Genomic DNA, 17,866 nt, shown 5'->3' with positions numbered 1-17,866 from the left:
TGACCTAAAATTTTATTCCACTTAGTCTGTTTTTTTTTTTTGGAAGACATTCCACTTAGTCCGTGGTCATCTCCACCATGCATTGAGTTTCCAATTTCATCTAACAAGAAGTACCAGACAGTAAGGCATAGTAAAGTGGACAATTTTACATTCAATTTTTTATGAACCAAAGCTAGTAGTGTTTGCACATTAGTAATGAAAAAAGTCATCACACTAATAAGGAAATTTGAACTCATGTTCTTATATGATATGAACTTGATGTTGCTAACTAAACCAACATTTTTTATCAAAAAAAAAAAAACAATAGACGAACATTTATTAGTTAGTGTGGACATTCATAATCTGTGCATGGTAATAGAGTTGGAAGCCTTTTTTTTCTTCGAAAAAGGGAATATATAATTTTGTGATTGATTTGAAATTACAACGTGAGTGAACAACAATCATTTTTCCTTAAACAACAAAACAGTGATTGTAGCAATTACTGTATTTTCTGTTTACTTCTGTCGCCACCAACTGCAATTTGCCTTGCGCCTTATATTTTATTCAAGAGCAATGTTATATTTTAGCAAGTTTACTAGAAACTTTCTCAATTACCTAGAGTATAAGTATTAAATAAAATAAAATAAAAACATTTAATGTCTAGGAACCTAAAGATTATTTACTAACTCCTTCCTAAAATTATTGTGGAATTGTGTACCCAACGTATGCTAGCATGAGTAAGGGTTACACTTCTTTGCATATAAATTTTAGTTTACAATTCATTTAGTACATATACTTGCATTTTTTTTTCTTCATGTTGTCAATTGTCTCTTAACTCCATTAGTGTTGGATGCTCTAACACCTCCAGAAAATAGGAAGAAGTAGTGTCAAATTGCTAGAAAATCTCAGCGTTGTTAAACCACCAAAAATTTATTTCGTAACATCAAAGATGTTCCCTTCCCCTCTCTCCTTTCTCTAAATATTTTTTCTCCCCCGAAATCCCCCTTCCTTCAATTTCTCTGCAACCAAATAAGACGCTAAGTATAATATTTTCCATTTAAAAAAAAAGTATAATATTTTCAGTATAAACAGAAGCTTCACATTATTCAAATGGGTTGGGTTCACTTAGCCCAACTCCACGGCCACCTGGTTGTCACTTGCCTCCACAACAACCCACTTACTTGCCTTTACCAATCTTCTCGAATCCTTCGCCCAAACAAATGAGTTCTCTCCTAGTTTACCCAAAACTGCATCTTCTTTTACCCTTCTGTTCTCAAGGTTGTTATTGCCGTTGTTGACTTGGTTACGGGCAGGAAAGTATATGGAAGAGTAGTTAGATCCGGGCTTAGCACTGATCATGTCATTGGAACATCTTGTTGAACATGCACGGATAATTGAGATGTTTGAATGATGCTCGGAAGGTGTTTAATGAAATGCGTGTGATTTGGTTTCTCGGAATTCGATTATCTTGTGTTATCTTAAGAATGGATGCTTTATTTTAAGGAAAGAAATCAGAAATGGATGCTTCCAATCTTGATCAAGGGCCTGCACTAGTTTAGTTTCTTGACTCCTTGAAGCCCCGTTTATTTTTCCCACCACCTTTTTTCAAACAGTAGCAGTAGCATCTGGACTTCGCAATACCATCACAAGTATAATATTAGGATGAACTCTTAAATTACTTTTACAACGAATGTCAACGAGTACAACAAAAGAAATCAGATAAAAATGCAAGTTCCACTTCAATCAATCAAGTTCACATACAAACCATGTAAACCGCATTTCCCCGGAACAGTGCAATAATCGACAGGTCAAACACTTGGAATGAATTTTGTTCTTCGAAAGCAAATCTACATTTAGTCCCCTTAAGATCACAGGTTCTTAGATTATAAGAATAATCAAAACAATCTGAATCGAACATTACATATATACATCTACTGGACAATTCTATAATTTAAAACATCAGCAATCAAGTAGAGTATTACTTTCATGCCCTACGCTGCACTGTCATGAAGTAAGCATAAATGACATCATTTAATGAAAAAAATGTTCAAACCTATAAGCTACCCAGCTTTCATACATCAACATCCGAACGTGTAGGGAACTCAATGCCCCTTAGTGCAGGTATGTTGTCTAAATCCTCTTTTGAAAACAATGGAAACAACCATAGGGCCTTCTTAGTGCCAAAAACCTTGAAAAATAGGGTAAAATAGATAATAACAAAAAATCAGATAAGAGTGAATATGCTATTCACAAGTTATTAGTTCAATCAGAGATCACAAAACTACTATTACATGATTCTTTTTAAGCTTAATAGTACTTTTGGTTCTCCTACTTTCTCAATTTCGAGAATTGTCTCAATTATTTATTGTAAATTTGATCCTCCGCTATTTTACTTGTGTAATTTTGGTCTATTCATTAACTTAATATTTATTACTTATTAGAAATACAGACATGACACTCTAATGGATTCCCATGTTAGCATATCCATGTTGATGTGACACTCTATTGCACTAACACATGGCGTGTAAATTATGTTGGATGCTAAGTTGATAGATGAACCAAAATTAGACAATTAAAATAATGGGATCAAATTTGCAGAAAAACTAGAGGGATGAAATTCACAAAATTGAGAAAGTAGTAGGGGCAAGATAGATACCAACTGATAAGGGAATAAAGACTGAATTTTATTCAAAGGAACAGAACAGAAATTACAAATTACACAGGAAACTGAGTAGACTAGTTAATACATAGGTTTCCCCCAAGATGTTCGAGAGTCTGGTCTCTCCCTTCCTGAAAATCCACTCAAAAACTGCCTAACTCCCCCCCTGCTGTTACTCCAGAATTTATTCTGCAATAACTGCTTAAGGCAGTTACGTATGGTCCTAAAAACACACACACCTAATTAAAATAACAACTGCTTGAAATAACTATCACAAACAACAACTGAAACAATTCAATCCTATTAATAAATCTTAAGTCTCGGCTCTCCTCTTATAATATTTACTTATAAGAGGCCTAACAATACTCCCCCCCAAAAGAGTCATCTTGTCCTCAAGGTGAAAAGAAGGAAATTGGTGCACGATGGTGTCGACTGGTTCCCAAGTGGCTTCAAAGTCTGGGAGGTCAGTCCATTGAATAAACACCTCAACAATCTCTGCAGCAGTGTTACGCACGGCTTTTACAGCAGCCGGTGTTACCTGCAACTCCAACTCCTCCGATAACATAGGTGGTAAAGGTTGAGGATTCGCTGAAGGGGAGAAAGCCTTCTTGAGTAAAGAAACATGGAATACCGGGTGGATTTTACTCTCCGGTGGAAGGGCTAACTCAAAAGCAACTGCCCCAATCTGTTTTGTAATTTGGTAAGGACCATAAAAACGTGGACTAAGCTTCTCATTTGTCTTCCTAGCCAATGATCGTTGCCTATATGGCTGTAACTTGAGATACACCCAATCGCCAACATTTAATGGTATTGAACGCCTAGATCGGTCAGCATACTTCATTTGATTCTGCGCCTTGGCCAAATTTCCTTTGAGATCATGTAACATTTGGTCCCTGTCATTAGTCATCACGTTTACCTCTTCCGCAGTTGATGGAATAATGGCTCCTTTCAAAAGATGGGGTGGGTCACAACCATACAAGACTTTGAAAGGAGTCAATTTCAGAGAGTTGTTGTAGTTGGTGTTAAACCAAAACTCAGCCCAACTTAACCGCTTAGGCCATTGTTGAGGTTTAGTCCCTGTGAGGCACCGCAGATAAGTCTCCAAGCAACGATTGACCACCTCGGTTTGACCATCTGTTTGGGAATGGTAAGCAGAGCTAAATTTGAGTCTAGTGCCGGCCAATTTGAACAATTCTGACCAAAAGTGGCTGAGAAAAATTTTGTCACGACCCGATACAATCGAAGAAGGAAACCCGTGCAATTTAACTATCTCTTTGATAAAAACTTCAACAACCTCTTTTGCAGTAAAGGGATGGCTAAGTGCAAGGAAATGAGCGTATTTAGTCAATCTATCAACCACTACTAAGATGACATTTTTTCCGTGAGCCTTGGGTAGCCCTTCAATGAAGTCCATGGATATATTAGCCCACACTTGAGTTGGTATAGGCAATGGTTGAAGAAGTCCTGCTGGAGAAAGAGCTTGATATTTATTCATTTGGCATACCTCACATGTAGCTACATGTTGCTGGATGTCTTTTCGCATTCCCTCCCAATAAACAACTTCTGAAATTCGTTTATAGGTTCTAAAGAAACCCGAATGTCCCCCCACAGCCGAATTGTGAAATTCTTGTAACAACAATGGAATTCGAGAAGAGCCTTTGGGAAGCACTAACCGTCCTTTATAAAACAGTTTCTGGTTCTGAAATTTATAGCCCGGATGGGAATTAATATCTTGTATCAGATCATGAATGATTCCTTGGAGCTTAGGATCGTGGTGAATTTCAGTTTCCCAATCTTTTATTTGCTCAAAGTGGATTGAAGACAAAGCTGAAAATGTCATCTTTCTAGAGAGAGCATCAGCCACCCCGTTTTCCTTTCTTGGTCTATATTGTATCTCAAAATCCAAACTCATGAGTTTAGAGGTCCACCTGAAATATTCCTCGCCCATTACTCGCTGTTCAGTGAGGAATTTGAGGCTCTGCTGATCAGTTAAAATTATGAAGTGCCTTCCCAACAAGTAGTGCCTCCATTTTTGGACAGCCATCACAATTGCCATTAATTCCCTCTCATATACTGACTTAGTTTGTGTCCTATCAGATAAAGTTTGGCTGAGAAAAGCCACAGGTCTGCCCTCCTGCATTAGAATTGCTCCTAGCCCTTTGTTGGATGCATCAGTTTCTATAGTAAACGTTTTGGAAAAATCAGGGACTATCAGAATAGGCAATTCAGCCACCAATTGCTTTAAGTTTTCCAAGGCAGCTTGTGCTTCCTCATTCCACTAAAACTTATCTTTCTTCAACAATTGAATCAAAGGTCGGGCTATCTTACCATAGTCCTTAACAAACCTTCTATAGTAACCCGTCAACCCCAAAAATCCCCTCAGAGCCTTAACATCCTTGGGTATAGGCCAGTCCAACATAGCATCAATTTTTCGGGGGTCTGCTGTCACGCCTTCTACAGAAATGATATGACCCAAATATTCCAATTGAGTTTGGCTAAAAGTACATTTTTTCTTATTAGCAAACAACTGGTTCTCCTTCAACAATGTCAAAACAGCCCGTAAATGCTCCTTATGGTCATCCTCACCTTTGCTGTAAACCAGAATATCGTCAAATAAAACAAGTACAAATTTCCTCAAATATGGCTTTAGCACCTCGTTCGTAAGAGATTGGAAGGTGGAAGGTGCATTGGTGAGTCCAAATGGTATGACAACAAACTCATAATCCCCTTCATGAGTCCGGAAAGCCGTTTTATGAATGTCCTCCTCACGCATCCTGATCTGATGGTAACCGGATCGTAAATCCAACTTTGGAAAAACCACTGCTCCTCCCAATTCATCAAGCAGTTCATCTATAATAGGAATAGGAAACTTATCTGGTATAGTAATCTTGTTAAGAGCCCGATAATCTACACAAAAACGCCATCCGCCATCTTTTTTCTTCACCAAGATTATAGGACTAGAATAAGGACTAACACTAGTTCTGATTATACCAGAGCTAAGCATATCATCTACTAACCTTTCAATTTCATTTTTCTGGTAATGTGGGTACCTATACGGTCTGATGTTGGGAATATTAGACCCTTCCTTCAACCGAATCGCATGATCTTGCCTCCTAGGGGGTGGTAATCCTTTCGGCTCTTGAAAGACTGATTCATACTCTTCCAAAATTGATTCTGTCCAAGCAGGATAAATTGCTGACTCTCTACCTTCCCCTTGCAAGTGACAGTACTTCACCAGGAATCCTTGATCTTGATCACTTAGAGTCTTTAGGATAGATTTTAAAGAGTCTACAACCCTAGTTAAAGCCGAGTCTCCCTTCAATGTGTGGTATCAGTTCACAACTGGAATTTTAAGAGTTAATTCACGAAAATTTGCTCTTACTTCTCCCAAACTAGCCAACCATTCCATTCCCAACACCACATCCACTCCTCCAAGATCAAAGACATAGAAATCTTGTTGAATTTTTAGACCCTGCATCTCCAATGTCAATTCGGAACATATCCCTTCACAATCTAGCTTTCTCCCATCACCCACCTCCACAGTATAGATGGAGGTTGCATTCATATCTAATTCCTGTTGTTTCACAAACGTGGCTGAAATAAAATTATGAGAGGCTCCACAATCAATAAGTACCATGACTTGTTCCTTCCCAATCTTACCCCACAACTTAATTGTTTTCTTTGATGAAAGGCCAGCAATACTACACATAGATAACTGGAGGTCTTTTGGCTCCCCCTCTTCCTCAATTGCATTAGTATCCCCCGCTGTACCCACTTCGTCATCCTCTTTGGTCAACACTAAAACTTGTAACTATTTGTTGGCACACACATGGCCTGGACCAAACTTTTCATCACACCGAAAACAGAATCCCTTCCTAGACCTCTCTTGTAACTCCGCGTCTGTTAACTTTCTAAAGTTTCTTCCTCTGAAGGTATTGGAAACCTTCACTACACTTCCCTCTCCGGTAGAACTTCCAGTCCCGGACACGTTGGATTGTTGCTTCGCTCCCGGTTCCCACGTCATTGTGCGGTTGCTGCTGTACGTCCTCATTGGCCTGCTCATCGCACTTGTTGGATTTCCCCCCTTGATGGACAACTAGTTTTTCTCATCCACTCACTGTGCCCAATCCATTAAATCAGACAAACTTTCTGTTGGATGGAGCTTTAACTCTGCCCTAATTATTTCCTTTAGTCCATTCAAAAAAATCCCTCTCAAGTACGCTGGTTCTGCACTCTTTAACGAACCAGCATAGAGTTCAAACTTCTCTCTGTATTCTTCCATTGAGCCTGTTTGTTTGAGACTCAGCAACAATTCAAAAGGACTGTCAACCATGGTGGGTTGGAAACACCTAATAACCGCTGTCCGAAAATCCTCCCAATTTGGATGGTGCGCAGAAAACTCCCACCATTGATACCAAGTCAGCGCTTTCCCTTCCATTGCTACCATAACCGCCTACAACTTTTCCTCTCCAGACATCCCCTTCAAATCAAAATACCTCTCTACTTTGGTTGTCCAGCCATACACATCCTCTCCATCAAAAACAGGTATCTCTAACTTCCTCCATCTATCCACTTTGTGTCGTCCTCCATTGTGACTTCCGTGTGTTTCACCTTGAGGAATTGTGTGGCTGTGTTCGCTGCTCTCTTCTTCCTGTCTTGCACGAATTTCTTGCACTGCGGCTTGCACTTCCCTTAACTGTTCAGCGCTCTTCTCTATTGTTTCACGCATCGCCAGCAAGCCTTCAAACCCCCTCTCCAATGCCTCCATTCTAGCCTCCATGCTGCGTGTTGACACCATGAATTTGTCTCCAGGAACTTGTTGCTCTGATACCAGTTGATAGATACCAACTGGTAAGGGAATAAGGACTGAATTTTATTCAAAGAAACAGAACAGAAATTACAAATTACACAGGAAACTGAGTAGACTAGTTAATACATAGGTTTCCCCCAAGATGTTCGAGAGCCTGGTCTCTCCCTTCCTGAAAACCCACTCAAAAACTGCCTAACCCCCCCTGCTATTACTCCAGATTCTGCAATAACTGCTTAAGGCAGTTACGTATGGTCCTAAAAACACACACAGAATTTATTCTGCAATAACTGCCTTCAGTTACGTATGGTCCTAAAAACACACACCTAATTAAAATAACAACTGCTTGAAATAACTACCATAAACAACAACTGAAACAATTCAGTCCTATTAATAAATCTTAAGTCTTGGCTCTCCTCTTATAATATTTACTTATAAGAGGCCTAACAGGGCACCAAAAGTGCAATTAAGTCTTATTCTTATTTGATTTTGATAAAAATTATTACATAGTTATTCCACAGTAGAAGACTTCATTTCAAGTTAAATTACAATAAAACCATCAACATTATTTCAGAATATATTTTGGCCATCAATAGAAGTTATAATCTGTTGGTTTAATTACAAGAATATGAGAAGCAATTCCTCAGCAGAAAACTTTATGCTAAATTTCATTAAAACACCACAACATTAAAACTAAGCTTTGGTCTCTTTGGGGGGAGAGGCGGGTGAGATGGGTTTTGAAAAGTCCTTCCTTACACCATCATAGAGTAGGAATTTTCCTACTCCTAAACCAGGAAGGATCTTCATTGTCAATTTTTGCTCCACTTCTTGTCTATTTCTTATCTTTTAAAGCAAAAGTTAGACAACTCTCCAAGGGTAAGAAGTTTCTTATGCCATAGAGATGTTTTTTTTTTTGCACAGCAAAAATCTGATATTATTAATAGGGGTCAGTACTAGGTGTACTGAAATATAACAAAATATACAAGGCAGAAAACTGCCATCCCCAACTACAGAAAATTAACCACAATAGGTGGTTACCCAAACAGCAAAAAACCCCTACGACATTTCCTCCTTTAAGCAAGAAGACCATTGATTAAAATGTGTGTGGAAATCTTTCTCCATGCATTTGATCCAAGACCAAGTGAGAAATAAAGCTTCATCCATGACTTTTTCAGTGCAGAAATCATGGTTATTAAACACCAAGGCATTTCTATGCTTCCAAATAGTCATGGATAAAGCTATCCATAGAGCTTTCCAACGATTATCTACGTTGCTTTTACCACTCCATTGAGAGAATTGCAGAAAATGGCAATTGGGTTGGGGAAGGAAAGGACCCATCCTATTATGCCATAGAGATGTAAAATTGTTTTTTTGTTAGAAGGGGAGAGGAGGACTGAAAGGTGTATGGAAAAAACATACTATAATTGTACATTCTCTCTCACACACACCCTTTCTTCCTCTCTTATTCTTTTTTAATTATTAACTCATAAATTATACATGTAATATTTACTTCCCAAGTTTCTGAGCATAAAAACATTTTTGTTTTGCTGCTTTACTATCATTTTGTAATCATTTGCTACTTGATATCAGATATTACCTGCTCAAAATTCCTCTTCCAGCCCAGGTCGTACATCCACCTAACTCCTTTTTTCTTTTCATGAACCTAAAACATCATTTTTCCAAATAATATTTTAGATAAAAGAAGGGCATGGTGCTGCATGAAGATTAAACAATAAACAATGCAGAGTTATTTTGAAATTTGTTTGGTAGTTAGTGTATCAGGTTTTCATCTAGTTGAAGGTCAATGAGACAATGAAGAATAGATAGTTGAATCAATAACTCATTGAAACAAAAATATCCCCCAAGTACATAACCATCTTATCAGAATTAATGATGACCCAATGAATCTCACAGTTCCGATGGCTATAGATAAAATAAAACTTTCAGAGCATTTCCACATGTCAAATTGTCATGAATTTTTTTCCCACTCAAAGGTGCTTTTGTAATTTTTCTCACAAATAAGATCTCATTTGGAGTGCATTTTAGTTAGGCTTCTTCTAACATGTGAATGCCCGGGTTGCTATTCTAGTAATAGGCTGGCATAATTCCTATGGGAAGAGGCACAAGTTAACAACAACAGTATTACCATATACGGTAAAAGGAGAAAAATAAGAATGTATAGGATTACCTCAACTGAAGTTGTGTTGCTTAACAGAAGAGATGCATGCATGACAACGAAACAAAGAAGACTGAGGGCGAAGGCTAAATTAAGAACTGCATCAAGGCACACAATCTGTAAGAAGCATTAACAGTTATGAGAATGCAATAAAAGATAGGTATAGTAGCCGCTTAATATAGTAGAAGCAGAATACATAAACATACTAGAAGCCAAAAAGATGACTGCAAAGCCCCCAGGAGACAAAGAATGATTGTTGGATCCAGCAAAGAACCTGATAAAACTAGGAACCAGAGCTAGGCAATCCAGGACAGTCTCGAGGAATGTATAGAGCTAAGAAAATGAGAATTAAGGAAAAGAAATGAATAATAGGTAGAAGTAGGAAGGGAGGAAGGTAGGTATGAGGAGAAATGGAATAAGTAGTACCAAGAAGAGGAGAAAGTACTTGTAGTTACGTGCCCCAACACAATTGACGACCCAGATGCAATGATGGTCCATCTTGAGAACGCACCTTTGGCAAATAGAGCAGTGGTGGCAACGAGGAGGCTTCCCATTCTGGCAACGAGAACAATAAGAGGGGGAGGATGTTGGATCCGAATCGGAGCCAAGATGGATCCAATTGAGAGGAACGGGGCCGGGATCGTTGAGAAGGACCATGAGGTAGGACCAAGTTAAGAGGAGGAGGAGGGTGTGGAAGAGGAGGAGGATGAAGAAGGAGGGGATGCGGAGAGGGGAGCTGAAGAAGAGGAGAGGGCCCCATGTGATGAAAACGACGGCGTAGTAAGTTAGGGCAACAATAGCACCGAACAAGAGGATCATCAAGTAGCCAAGGACTCTGAGGCCAGAGCAGAGCTTAAACAGGTTTATGTTGTTTCCCATTCTTATGTTTGGGAGCCAACCCGACCTGCTTCTTCGTGCCGGGAATAAGCGCTTCCAAATATCCCAAGCCACGACGCCCTCCTTCTCTCCTCTCATCACCGTCTCAGAGATCCATGGAACCACCAAAATACTAATACCTACTCTTCTCTTTTCTATAAATTTATCAACTTCCTCATATCACAATCACGCCTTAATTCTTTTCCTGTTAAAATACTGCCAAATATTATTAAGTTAATTATAACAAATATATATTCTAATTATATAGACTTTGATTTTATGCAATATAATATAATATTTAATTTATACAATTTTATGCAATTACATTTATAATTACAGTATTTGATTAGAAGAGATCAAAATGATAAACAAAATAATATTACAAAAAAAATTAAATCAAACTAAACCATACATAAAATATTATTAAATCTTTTTATTAAGTAGTATTACTATTATCGACAAAAAAAAATATTCTGAAAAATATTATTGACAAAACTTAGATGAGCTTTCTTTAGATATTTTTTTATTTTGTTCAGTAGTCATTGGCATGCTTTCTTGTAGCTTTCATAAGTTATGATACATCTAACTGTCTCATTTTTTTTTTTAGATCAGTATACGAAAACTTGTTGATAGGGTCTGGGACTGAAAGTGCTGTTGCCACAACATAATGAAATGATACGAGGAAGAGATGAAATTAGAGGAAATTGTTTTGTTAGGGTCGAGGCCTCAATTGCGTGCTGGTTTTCAACAAATTTGCTTCGTTGCATTGATATCAATAAGAGTGTTTGCATTTTGGGCAAATGTATCTGATACTGGGTATTCTATTATTTACTGTCTTTGTGTTTTGTTGATGTAATACCTGATTAGGAACTGGTATTCCTGGGAACTGGTTTTTATTCGGGTAAGGAGGGCCAAGCCTCTGGACTATGGCTTGTCCCTATTCTGGGTTTTATTGTTGGATAATGTGACTAGCTGGTGACAGAGGGGACTCATGGGAGATATGCTCTTGTAAATATTTAGCAGAATGTGGTTGGGAGATATAGTTTATATGTAATGTAGGTCACCATAATTAATAACATTTATTCTTTAGCTGTTTCAAAAAAGAAAAAGAGAAATCAAAATATGGGAAAATGTAGTATTTTATTCCTTAGTTTCACCCAAGACTATCAACCACCCTTGTACTTTATTCTTTATGTCCTTTTAGACGCTAAGCAAATGTGGCTTACAACCTAATACTAACATGTGTTTTGTGATGCCTCTCAAGGATATGTAGCACGTTACAAATGTAGGAAAAACACTCTTATAGTCACACTGTTTTACGGGAGAGAAAAGAGACACGTGATTAATGGATTTCAGGCCGGAGAGGATCAAGTCCGGTAAATGTAGGGTCAGAGTGTGTATCTACTTTATTTATAGTGGTAAAATACTAAATACTTGATCCAACAAAATCTTTTATAGGACTAGTCATTGGAACTATAAACTCCTTGAAACCTCTCAGAACTTGTATTCTACTAAGAGACCAAGCATCAATTACAACTAAAGCTATGCTTCATACAATCTCAAGCAAGCATCTATACATTTCAATCATACAAGCCATAAAACTAAAGCATGCATGGAGTAGTTGTTGTTTTAGGCCAAAGCCTCTCCACCTCCTTCCCTAGTATTTACAACACCAAGACTTGCACGCTTCTTAGTTGGCTTGCTCAATTGAAATACAGGGTGTCTGCAAAGCCTGCGCACTCCATTTCTCAATTTCACCCAATGTTCACTGTCATATATACCTCTATACCTATTCTCTAATGGACCATTCTCATATCTAGAAGGTGAGCTACTACCCAAAACAGATTCAAATTCCCCAACAACTCCATTTCCCTTTTCCTCAGATCTCCAAAGTTTCTCTTCAATACACCATTCTATTCTTCCCAAGGTAGAAGTCCTTGAGAACTTGCTTTTCATAGGTGGCTTTGGGGTACAAGTTTCTTCATCACAAGATTCCTCCTTGTTATTAACTTCCATAGGATGGGAATCACCTTTGCATGAGGGAGAATCTAAGAGTGATGAAAGCTGTCTTGCCTTGGCAATTGATTTATCTCTTTCTCGAAGGGTCTTCAGAATCAATGTCTTGAGAAAGTTCATCACTTGCACTGCATGAATCAATGCAGTCAAAGGGTCCGCCATCTGCAAAGCACAATGAAACAAACATTTAAATATCCACATCCACTAGCATAAGTAACATGTGCATACAAACAGTTATACGGGCCTCACTGGTAGGAAGAAAAAGTTATAAATGTGATACAAGTAAAAATGAAATGGAAGAGAAAGTGAGTGTATATTTATAATAACTTAATAACCCTTAAAAATAATTATTAAAACATAAGGAAGTTCAACTAAATAATGAGCCTAATTAAACTGTTTGAGAGAAACCAACAATAAACAACAGAAGAATACATCTTTATTTGCTTATAATGTTGGCTAACCTGTGTCATGTTGGGCGCAAAAACCATGGCAATATTGCGAGCATTCATTTTGTTGAACTGTTCATGTTCAACAACGTCTGCCATCAAATTGATTGCCCAGTCAAGCAATGCAGCTTCAGTTGAAGGAAGCAACTTCATAAGATTGGTGCAATCCTCTTCTGTGTTGCAATGCATCACCTGTTCGGGGGTGAGGGAATCAAGTACCCCCGTTGGAAGCTCTCTAAACCAAGCCTGCAATACATTAATTAAATTAAAATAATAATAAAAATGGGCAGAAGACCAAATCCATGGCTGAGCTTCCTTTCCAAATATTGAAAGAACAATAACAAATCCCGTATTAATTGAAGCATAATAACTGTTAAGCAAAAATAAAAGTAGATTCCAATTAACCCTAATATATGTTAAGTCAAGCATAATAGAAAAAAATAAATTAAGAATTAAGAATTTAGTATATACCTTTATTAAACCAGATAAACAATGAACGTCAATTCCAAGTGGTACCAGACCTCTGTTTAGCTGATCACGCACAAATTCTTCTTGGCTGTTATCAGCATTAATTCGGAATATTCCTTCCGCCTTCAGGCATAGCAAAACCATGACATTAGGCCTCAAAATTTATGTGGAACTAAAGGGTATTTATCCCAGTACCCAAAAAAAAAAAGGGTATTTATCCCACAGTCGAGTTAGGCCACAAAATTTTATTAATGATCAGTTTATTTGATGAATTATTAAACATTTATAGCTACACCAAACATGATAATTCGGCCAGCATACCGGTATTCTGTGGCGAAAGAGAAATTACGGAAAAGTAAAACCAATTAAATGCTTTTAAAATTTATTCTACACAAACAGAACATACTTTAAGGCCTCCCTCTGAATACAATCGCTTTTGCATCATCAGCAGAATCGTTGGGACACTGTTCCCCCTTTCATCATAAGAGCACTGCATTGACTTTGCAGAAACTCCAAATACCTTTGCACTGCATGAACATATGAACTCATTCAAATATGGATTTAAAAGGAAAAGAGAGGAAGAGGGTAGTACATAAATGAAAGTGAAAGGTAAAGCAATCAACTCCCAGCATAGTTTTTTCATTTTCTTGCCTCCACTGAGCAGAGAAGAGGCATTGAAGAGATTACAACCAACAACCACAAGACCAATCAAAGAACCTTTCTAAGCTGTATTGAGTTTACAACAATAAATCCATACCCGACTGTTTAATTCCTCCCCATCTCTAAGTCATCAAACCTTTAATTCGCAGATATCAAGCAACTTGTTTCAATTGAAAATGCATTCAACAATAAAACTTCGAACAGACGTCAACCAAGGGACAAAGCCAAAATCTTCATGCTGGGAAGGCTCATAAAATATCAGGGCATCTCAACTTTAGAAACCAAAGTTTCCTAGCTAGAATTTGGAACTTCAACACAAAACCCAATATCTTCTCCGTTTCAGAACACCCCGTTGGATGCAAAAATTACAAACATTTCTCCATCAACGAACACACAAAGATGTGGTCCTGATTGAGGACATTATGTAGCCTAGTTCATTACAAAGGTTACGTATGGATAAATTTCTCTGTAAGTACTAATTATGTACTTTACTTTTATCAAAGTTCTCATGTAATTTCTGTAGAAGATGAAGTGATTTAAACTCATAAAAGAATTACAATTCATAAATTTACAAATTTAGTCATGCACTGGAAAAACAAACGCATCTAATCCTAAGCCAATTGTGAATCAACACCCGCTGATCTGAACCGAAAAAACCTCAACAAAATAGAGTCTTCAGCGTAACTTCAACTAGCCAATTTCATGTTCTGTTACGGTGTAATGAACTACTAAAAAAGAATGGTTAAGAAGAACAGAGAGTTCACCTGGCACTGGGAACCCTCTTGGAAACCTCGGGCTCGAGCTCAGAGGGCAAACCGAGAAAGCCATTGAACCTATCGAAGGTAACATGCGAGACATGGCGCACCTCTGTTGGCCAGCTAATATCCAACGAAGAAACATCCTCTCTTTCCACACTGCAAGTTACCAACGACTTCTTCAACGCAGCCACCAAAATATCCAATATCGCAAACTGGTTCGATTGGCAGCCATGCCCTTTTGACCCTGGATTCATGAACGGCGTTGAAACATGGTTGCTCGAAACATCATCATCTTCGTCTGCATCCTCATCATCATCATCACTGTCCAATTCTTCTTCTTCTTCTTCTTCTTCTTCTTCTTCTTCTTCCTCTTCTTCATTGTATTCATCCTCGCTTTTCACATCATGGAAAAGTGGACTGGGTGGAGCAGCGTTGAACTCGACCAGTCCGCAAGACTTGGATCGAAATAGCCGAGTCATTGCCGTAATTAACGAGCAAGCAATAATGGGGCGGTGTTAAAAGGATTCGAATGTGTATGTGAGACTGTGAGAGAGAGAGAAAGAAAGAGTATTAAAATGGGGGCGGTAAAACTATAACTAAAAGGGAATACTTTTAAAGACTATTTCAGAAGAAATGAGTTGGGTTTGGTTAAGTGGTGAAAAGGAGAGAGGAAACAAGGAAGGAGGGATGAATCAACGATCGGATTGGGAAGGTATGCTGGTAAGGTGGATGGAGACAAGTTGCTTTTCTTTTTGTTTGTTAGTATTATGTTGGTGGTCCTTTTTTTCTTTCTTTTTTTTGGAGCTATTATGTTGGTGGTACTTGGTTGAGAGTAACGCAAGGAAAAAAAAAGGCGGGTTAGTGAGAAAAACGCCATGAGAGTGAAAGTGAACAAATGATCTAGACGACGTGAGAGAGTGAAATGGAAGATTTGACGGTAGTTAATGCAGTTTTGACATTTTAGCATCTCCTCCTTGGCATCAAAATTCTTTAAATAAGATTTTACTTGTTCATCTTAAATTTTTCAAACATTTAGTTTAGATTTATGGCGGAAAAAAGGTATCTTTCATCCCCACATCACGAAAGATACTAAACCTTGAAACAGGGTGTCAATAAAAAGCAGAACAGAGCAGCAACTTTCGAAATTGAGATGAACTAATTGCGCCGTTTTTCCGTGCTTAACTTAATTGGTCACATAATTGAGCTTCGAAAAAGAGATTATATTGTTAAGCGTCAGAGAATGGATTTCTCTACAGCTAGAAAGTACAGCCCGTGTTTAGGATTATGATTCCAAAGTCACATGGGTACATGTTCCTTACTTGTTCGAAGCTGCAAGACTTTCATCGCTGAGATTAAAAAAATGAAATTTCACACAAGTGAAGTGGAAAGTGTATGTATTGTGTCATTTTTGGGGCATGGGATGGGGCTATGCAATGGTGGGGGCATGAGAACATGGCCATGCACACATCATGCAAATACACCAACCTGTCCTGTCATTACTATGCCACCTCCGCGTGATGTTATCTACCCGTGGGGTTTTCTTTGGTCCCCATCCCATGCATCACGTGTATTGTTTGCTAGCCTGTATCATATTACAACTTACAATTAGGTATAGCTATAAAACCATTTTCTTTATATTATTTCCATTTTCTAATGCAAATGGAGTCATAGGTTTCAGTTTTAATCCTTTTTTTTCATATAAAATCGTTTTCAGTTTCTTTTCTCTCTCAACTTTTTTATCCTATAAAGTCGAGACTCGAGATGAATGACTCCAAGTGTACGTGTACTGAGTTTAACTATTTGTATAATCTTCCAATCGCAATATTATGTGGTCTTGGGAAACATGCTTGGAACTTCTATGTACGTACCAACTCTTAAGAGTTAGGGACTTCAAATTATTTGGAATATTAGAGTTACAATTAGAGTATTTTTATCAATGTTCTAATCTCTGACACGAGTGTCTTTTTTGTTTTTGGAAACAAAGTACTATATGTAATTAGATCTTGTACTGATTATTATTGCGATGTCATCTAGTTTTTAGTTGCGCTCGAAGTTTAATTTAAACTAGAAAAAAATCAACCTATATTTGAGTTAAAATTTAATTATTACTACTCTAATTTAAAATATTTTAAAAAGTTGGATTAATACAAAATATAAATACCGTCAACATATTTTCTGAAGAGTCCAAACTCCAAAACTCAATGAATTAGGGAGGGGAGAAAAAAGAGGGGACGTCAAAACTGGGGCTTTCAACCTACAAGCTGCATTGTTGACCCCCAAATTTCCAATCCTGGATGCGCCCCAGTATATACCCTTAATTAGAAAAACAGAGAAATTTGTCAAATTGAAATTTGAAATTAAAAATTTATTCCCAAAAATATATATACTATATTTTGAATAATTTAGCCATTTTTATTGACAATAGATGTCTTGATCCAATTCATATGTTCATGAGAAATGTTGATAGTCTTTAATTTTTCACTGACATTATGCGACGCCGACGCGTCGTGACGGTCGTGTTGGGCGAGGAAAAGCAGGAATAACCCCTTAGATTTTTAAGTATTTAACACTGACGTAATGAAAAAAAAATTGAAAATGGACCTCAAATCATGCGATTTTTTGTCTTCTTATGTGTATTTACTATTTACAAGTCTAATTCCGGATACACTCTTGCAATTTGTAAATGTTTCAAAGAAAGAACGATAAATACAAATGGAAAGAAATAAATTAACCAAAGCCACACATTCATAGAAGATAGACGACACAATTAAAATCGTTTTTTAGCACCTTCGTCAAAAGGAAGGGGGGGGGGGGGGGGGGGGGGTTCCTAACCTTATGTGAAAAATGTTAATCTCAGATACAATTTTTTATCACGAATTTAAAGATTATTAATGTCAGAAACAAGTTTTTAGTTAAAATCTATTAATGTTTTAATGAATGAAACATGTATAACATAATTTATCAGTTGCTAACTTGCTATGATCGAGAGCATCATAATAGATTAAAAAAGACATTTAAATT

General features: G+C 37.5%; 2 protein-coding genes across 2 annotated transcripts; both read right to left on the bottom strand.

Moving 5' to 3' along the window:
- Positions 1-1,805: 1,805 nt before the first annotated feature.
- LOC100789850 (probable protein S-acyltransferase 12) lies at positions 1,806-10,702 on the bottom strand. The gene is made up of 5 exons (XM_003521773.5): positions 10,048-10,702; positions 9,828-9,954; positions 9,634-9,719; positions 9,043-9,108; positions 1,806-2,167 (listed from the first exon to the last, which is right to left on the bottom strand). Exons 1-5 carry the CDS (start codon positions 10,594-10,596, stop codon positions 2,051-2,053), a joined length of 945 nt encoding a protein of 314 aa, XP_003521821.1. The 5' UTR covers positions 10,597-10,702; the 3' UTR covers positions 1,806-2,050.
- Positions 10,703-11,931: 1,229 nt separating this feature from the next.
- LOC100789327 (rho GTPase-activating protein 3) lies at positions 11,932-15,628 on the bottom strand. The gene is made up of 5 exons (XM_003521772.5): positions 14,852-15,628; positions 13,834-13,954; positions 13,431-13,550; positions 12,975-13,205; positions 11,932-12,675 (listed from the first exon to the last, which is right to left on the bottom strand). Exons 1-5 carry the CDS (start codon positions 15,322-15,324, stop codon positions 12,127-12,129), a joined length of 1,494 nt encoding a protein of 497 aa, XP_003521820.2. The 5' UTR covers positions 15,325-15,628; the 3' UTR covers positions 11,932-12,126.
- Positions 15,629-17,866: the final 2,238 nt, after the last annotated feature.

The sequence above is a fragment of the Glycine max genome, chromosome 3 (genome assembly GCF_000004515.6).
Source record: "Glycine max cultivar Williams 82 chromosome 3, Glycine_max_v4.0, whole genome shotgun sequence".
In the NCBI taxonomy this organism is placed as follows: domain Eukaryota; kingdom Viridiplantae; phylum Streptophyta; class Magnoliopsida; order Fabales; family Fabaceae; genus Glycine; species Glycine max.
Note: the sequence above shows the minus strand (reverse complement) of the source record. Positions and strands in the feature narration are given on the sequence as shown.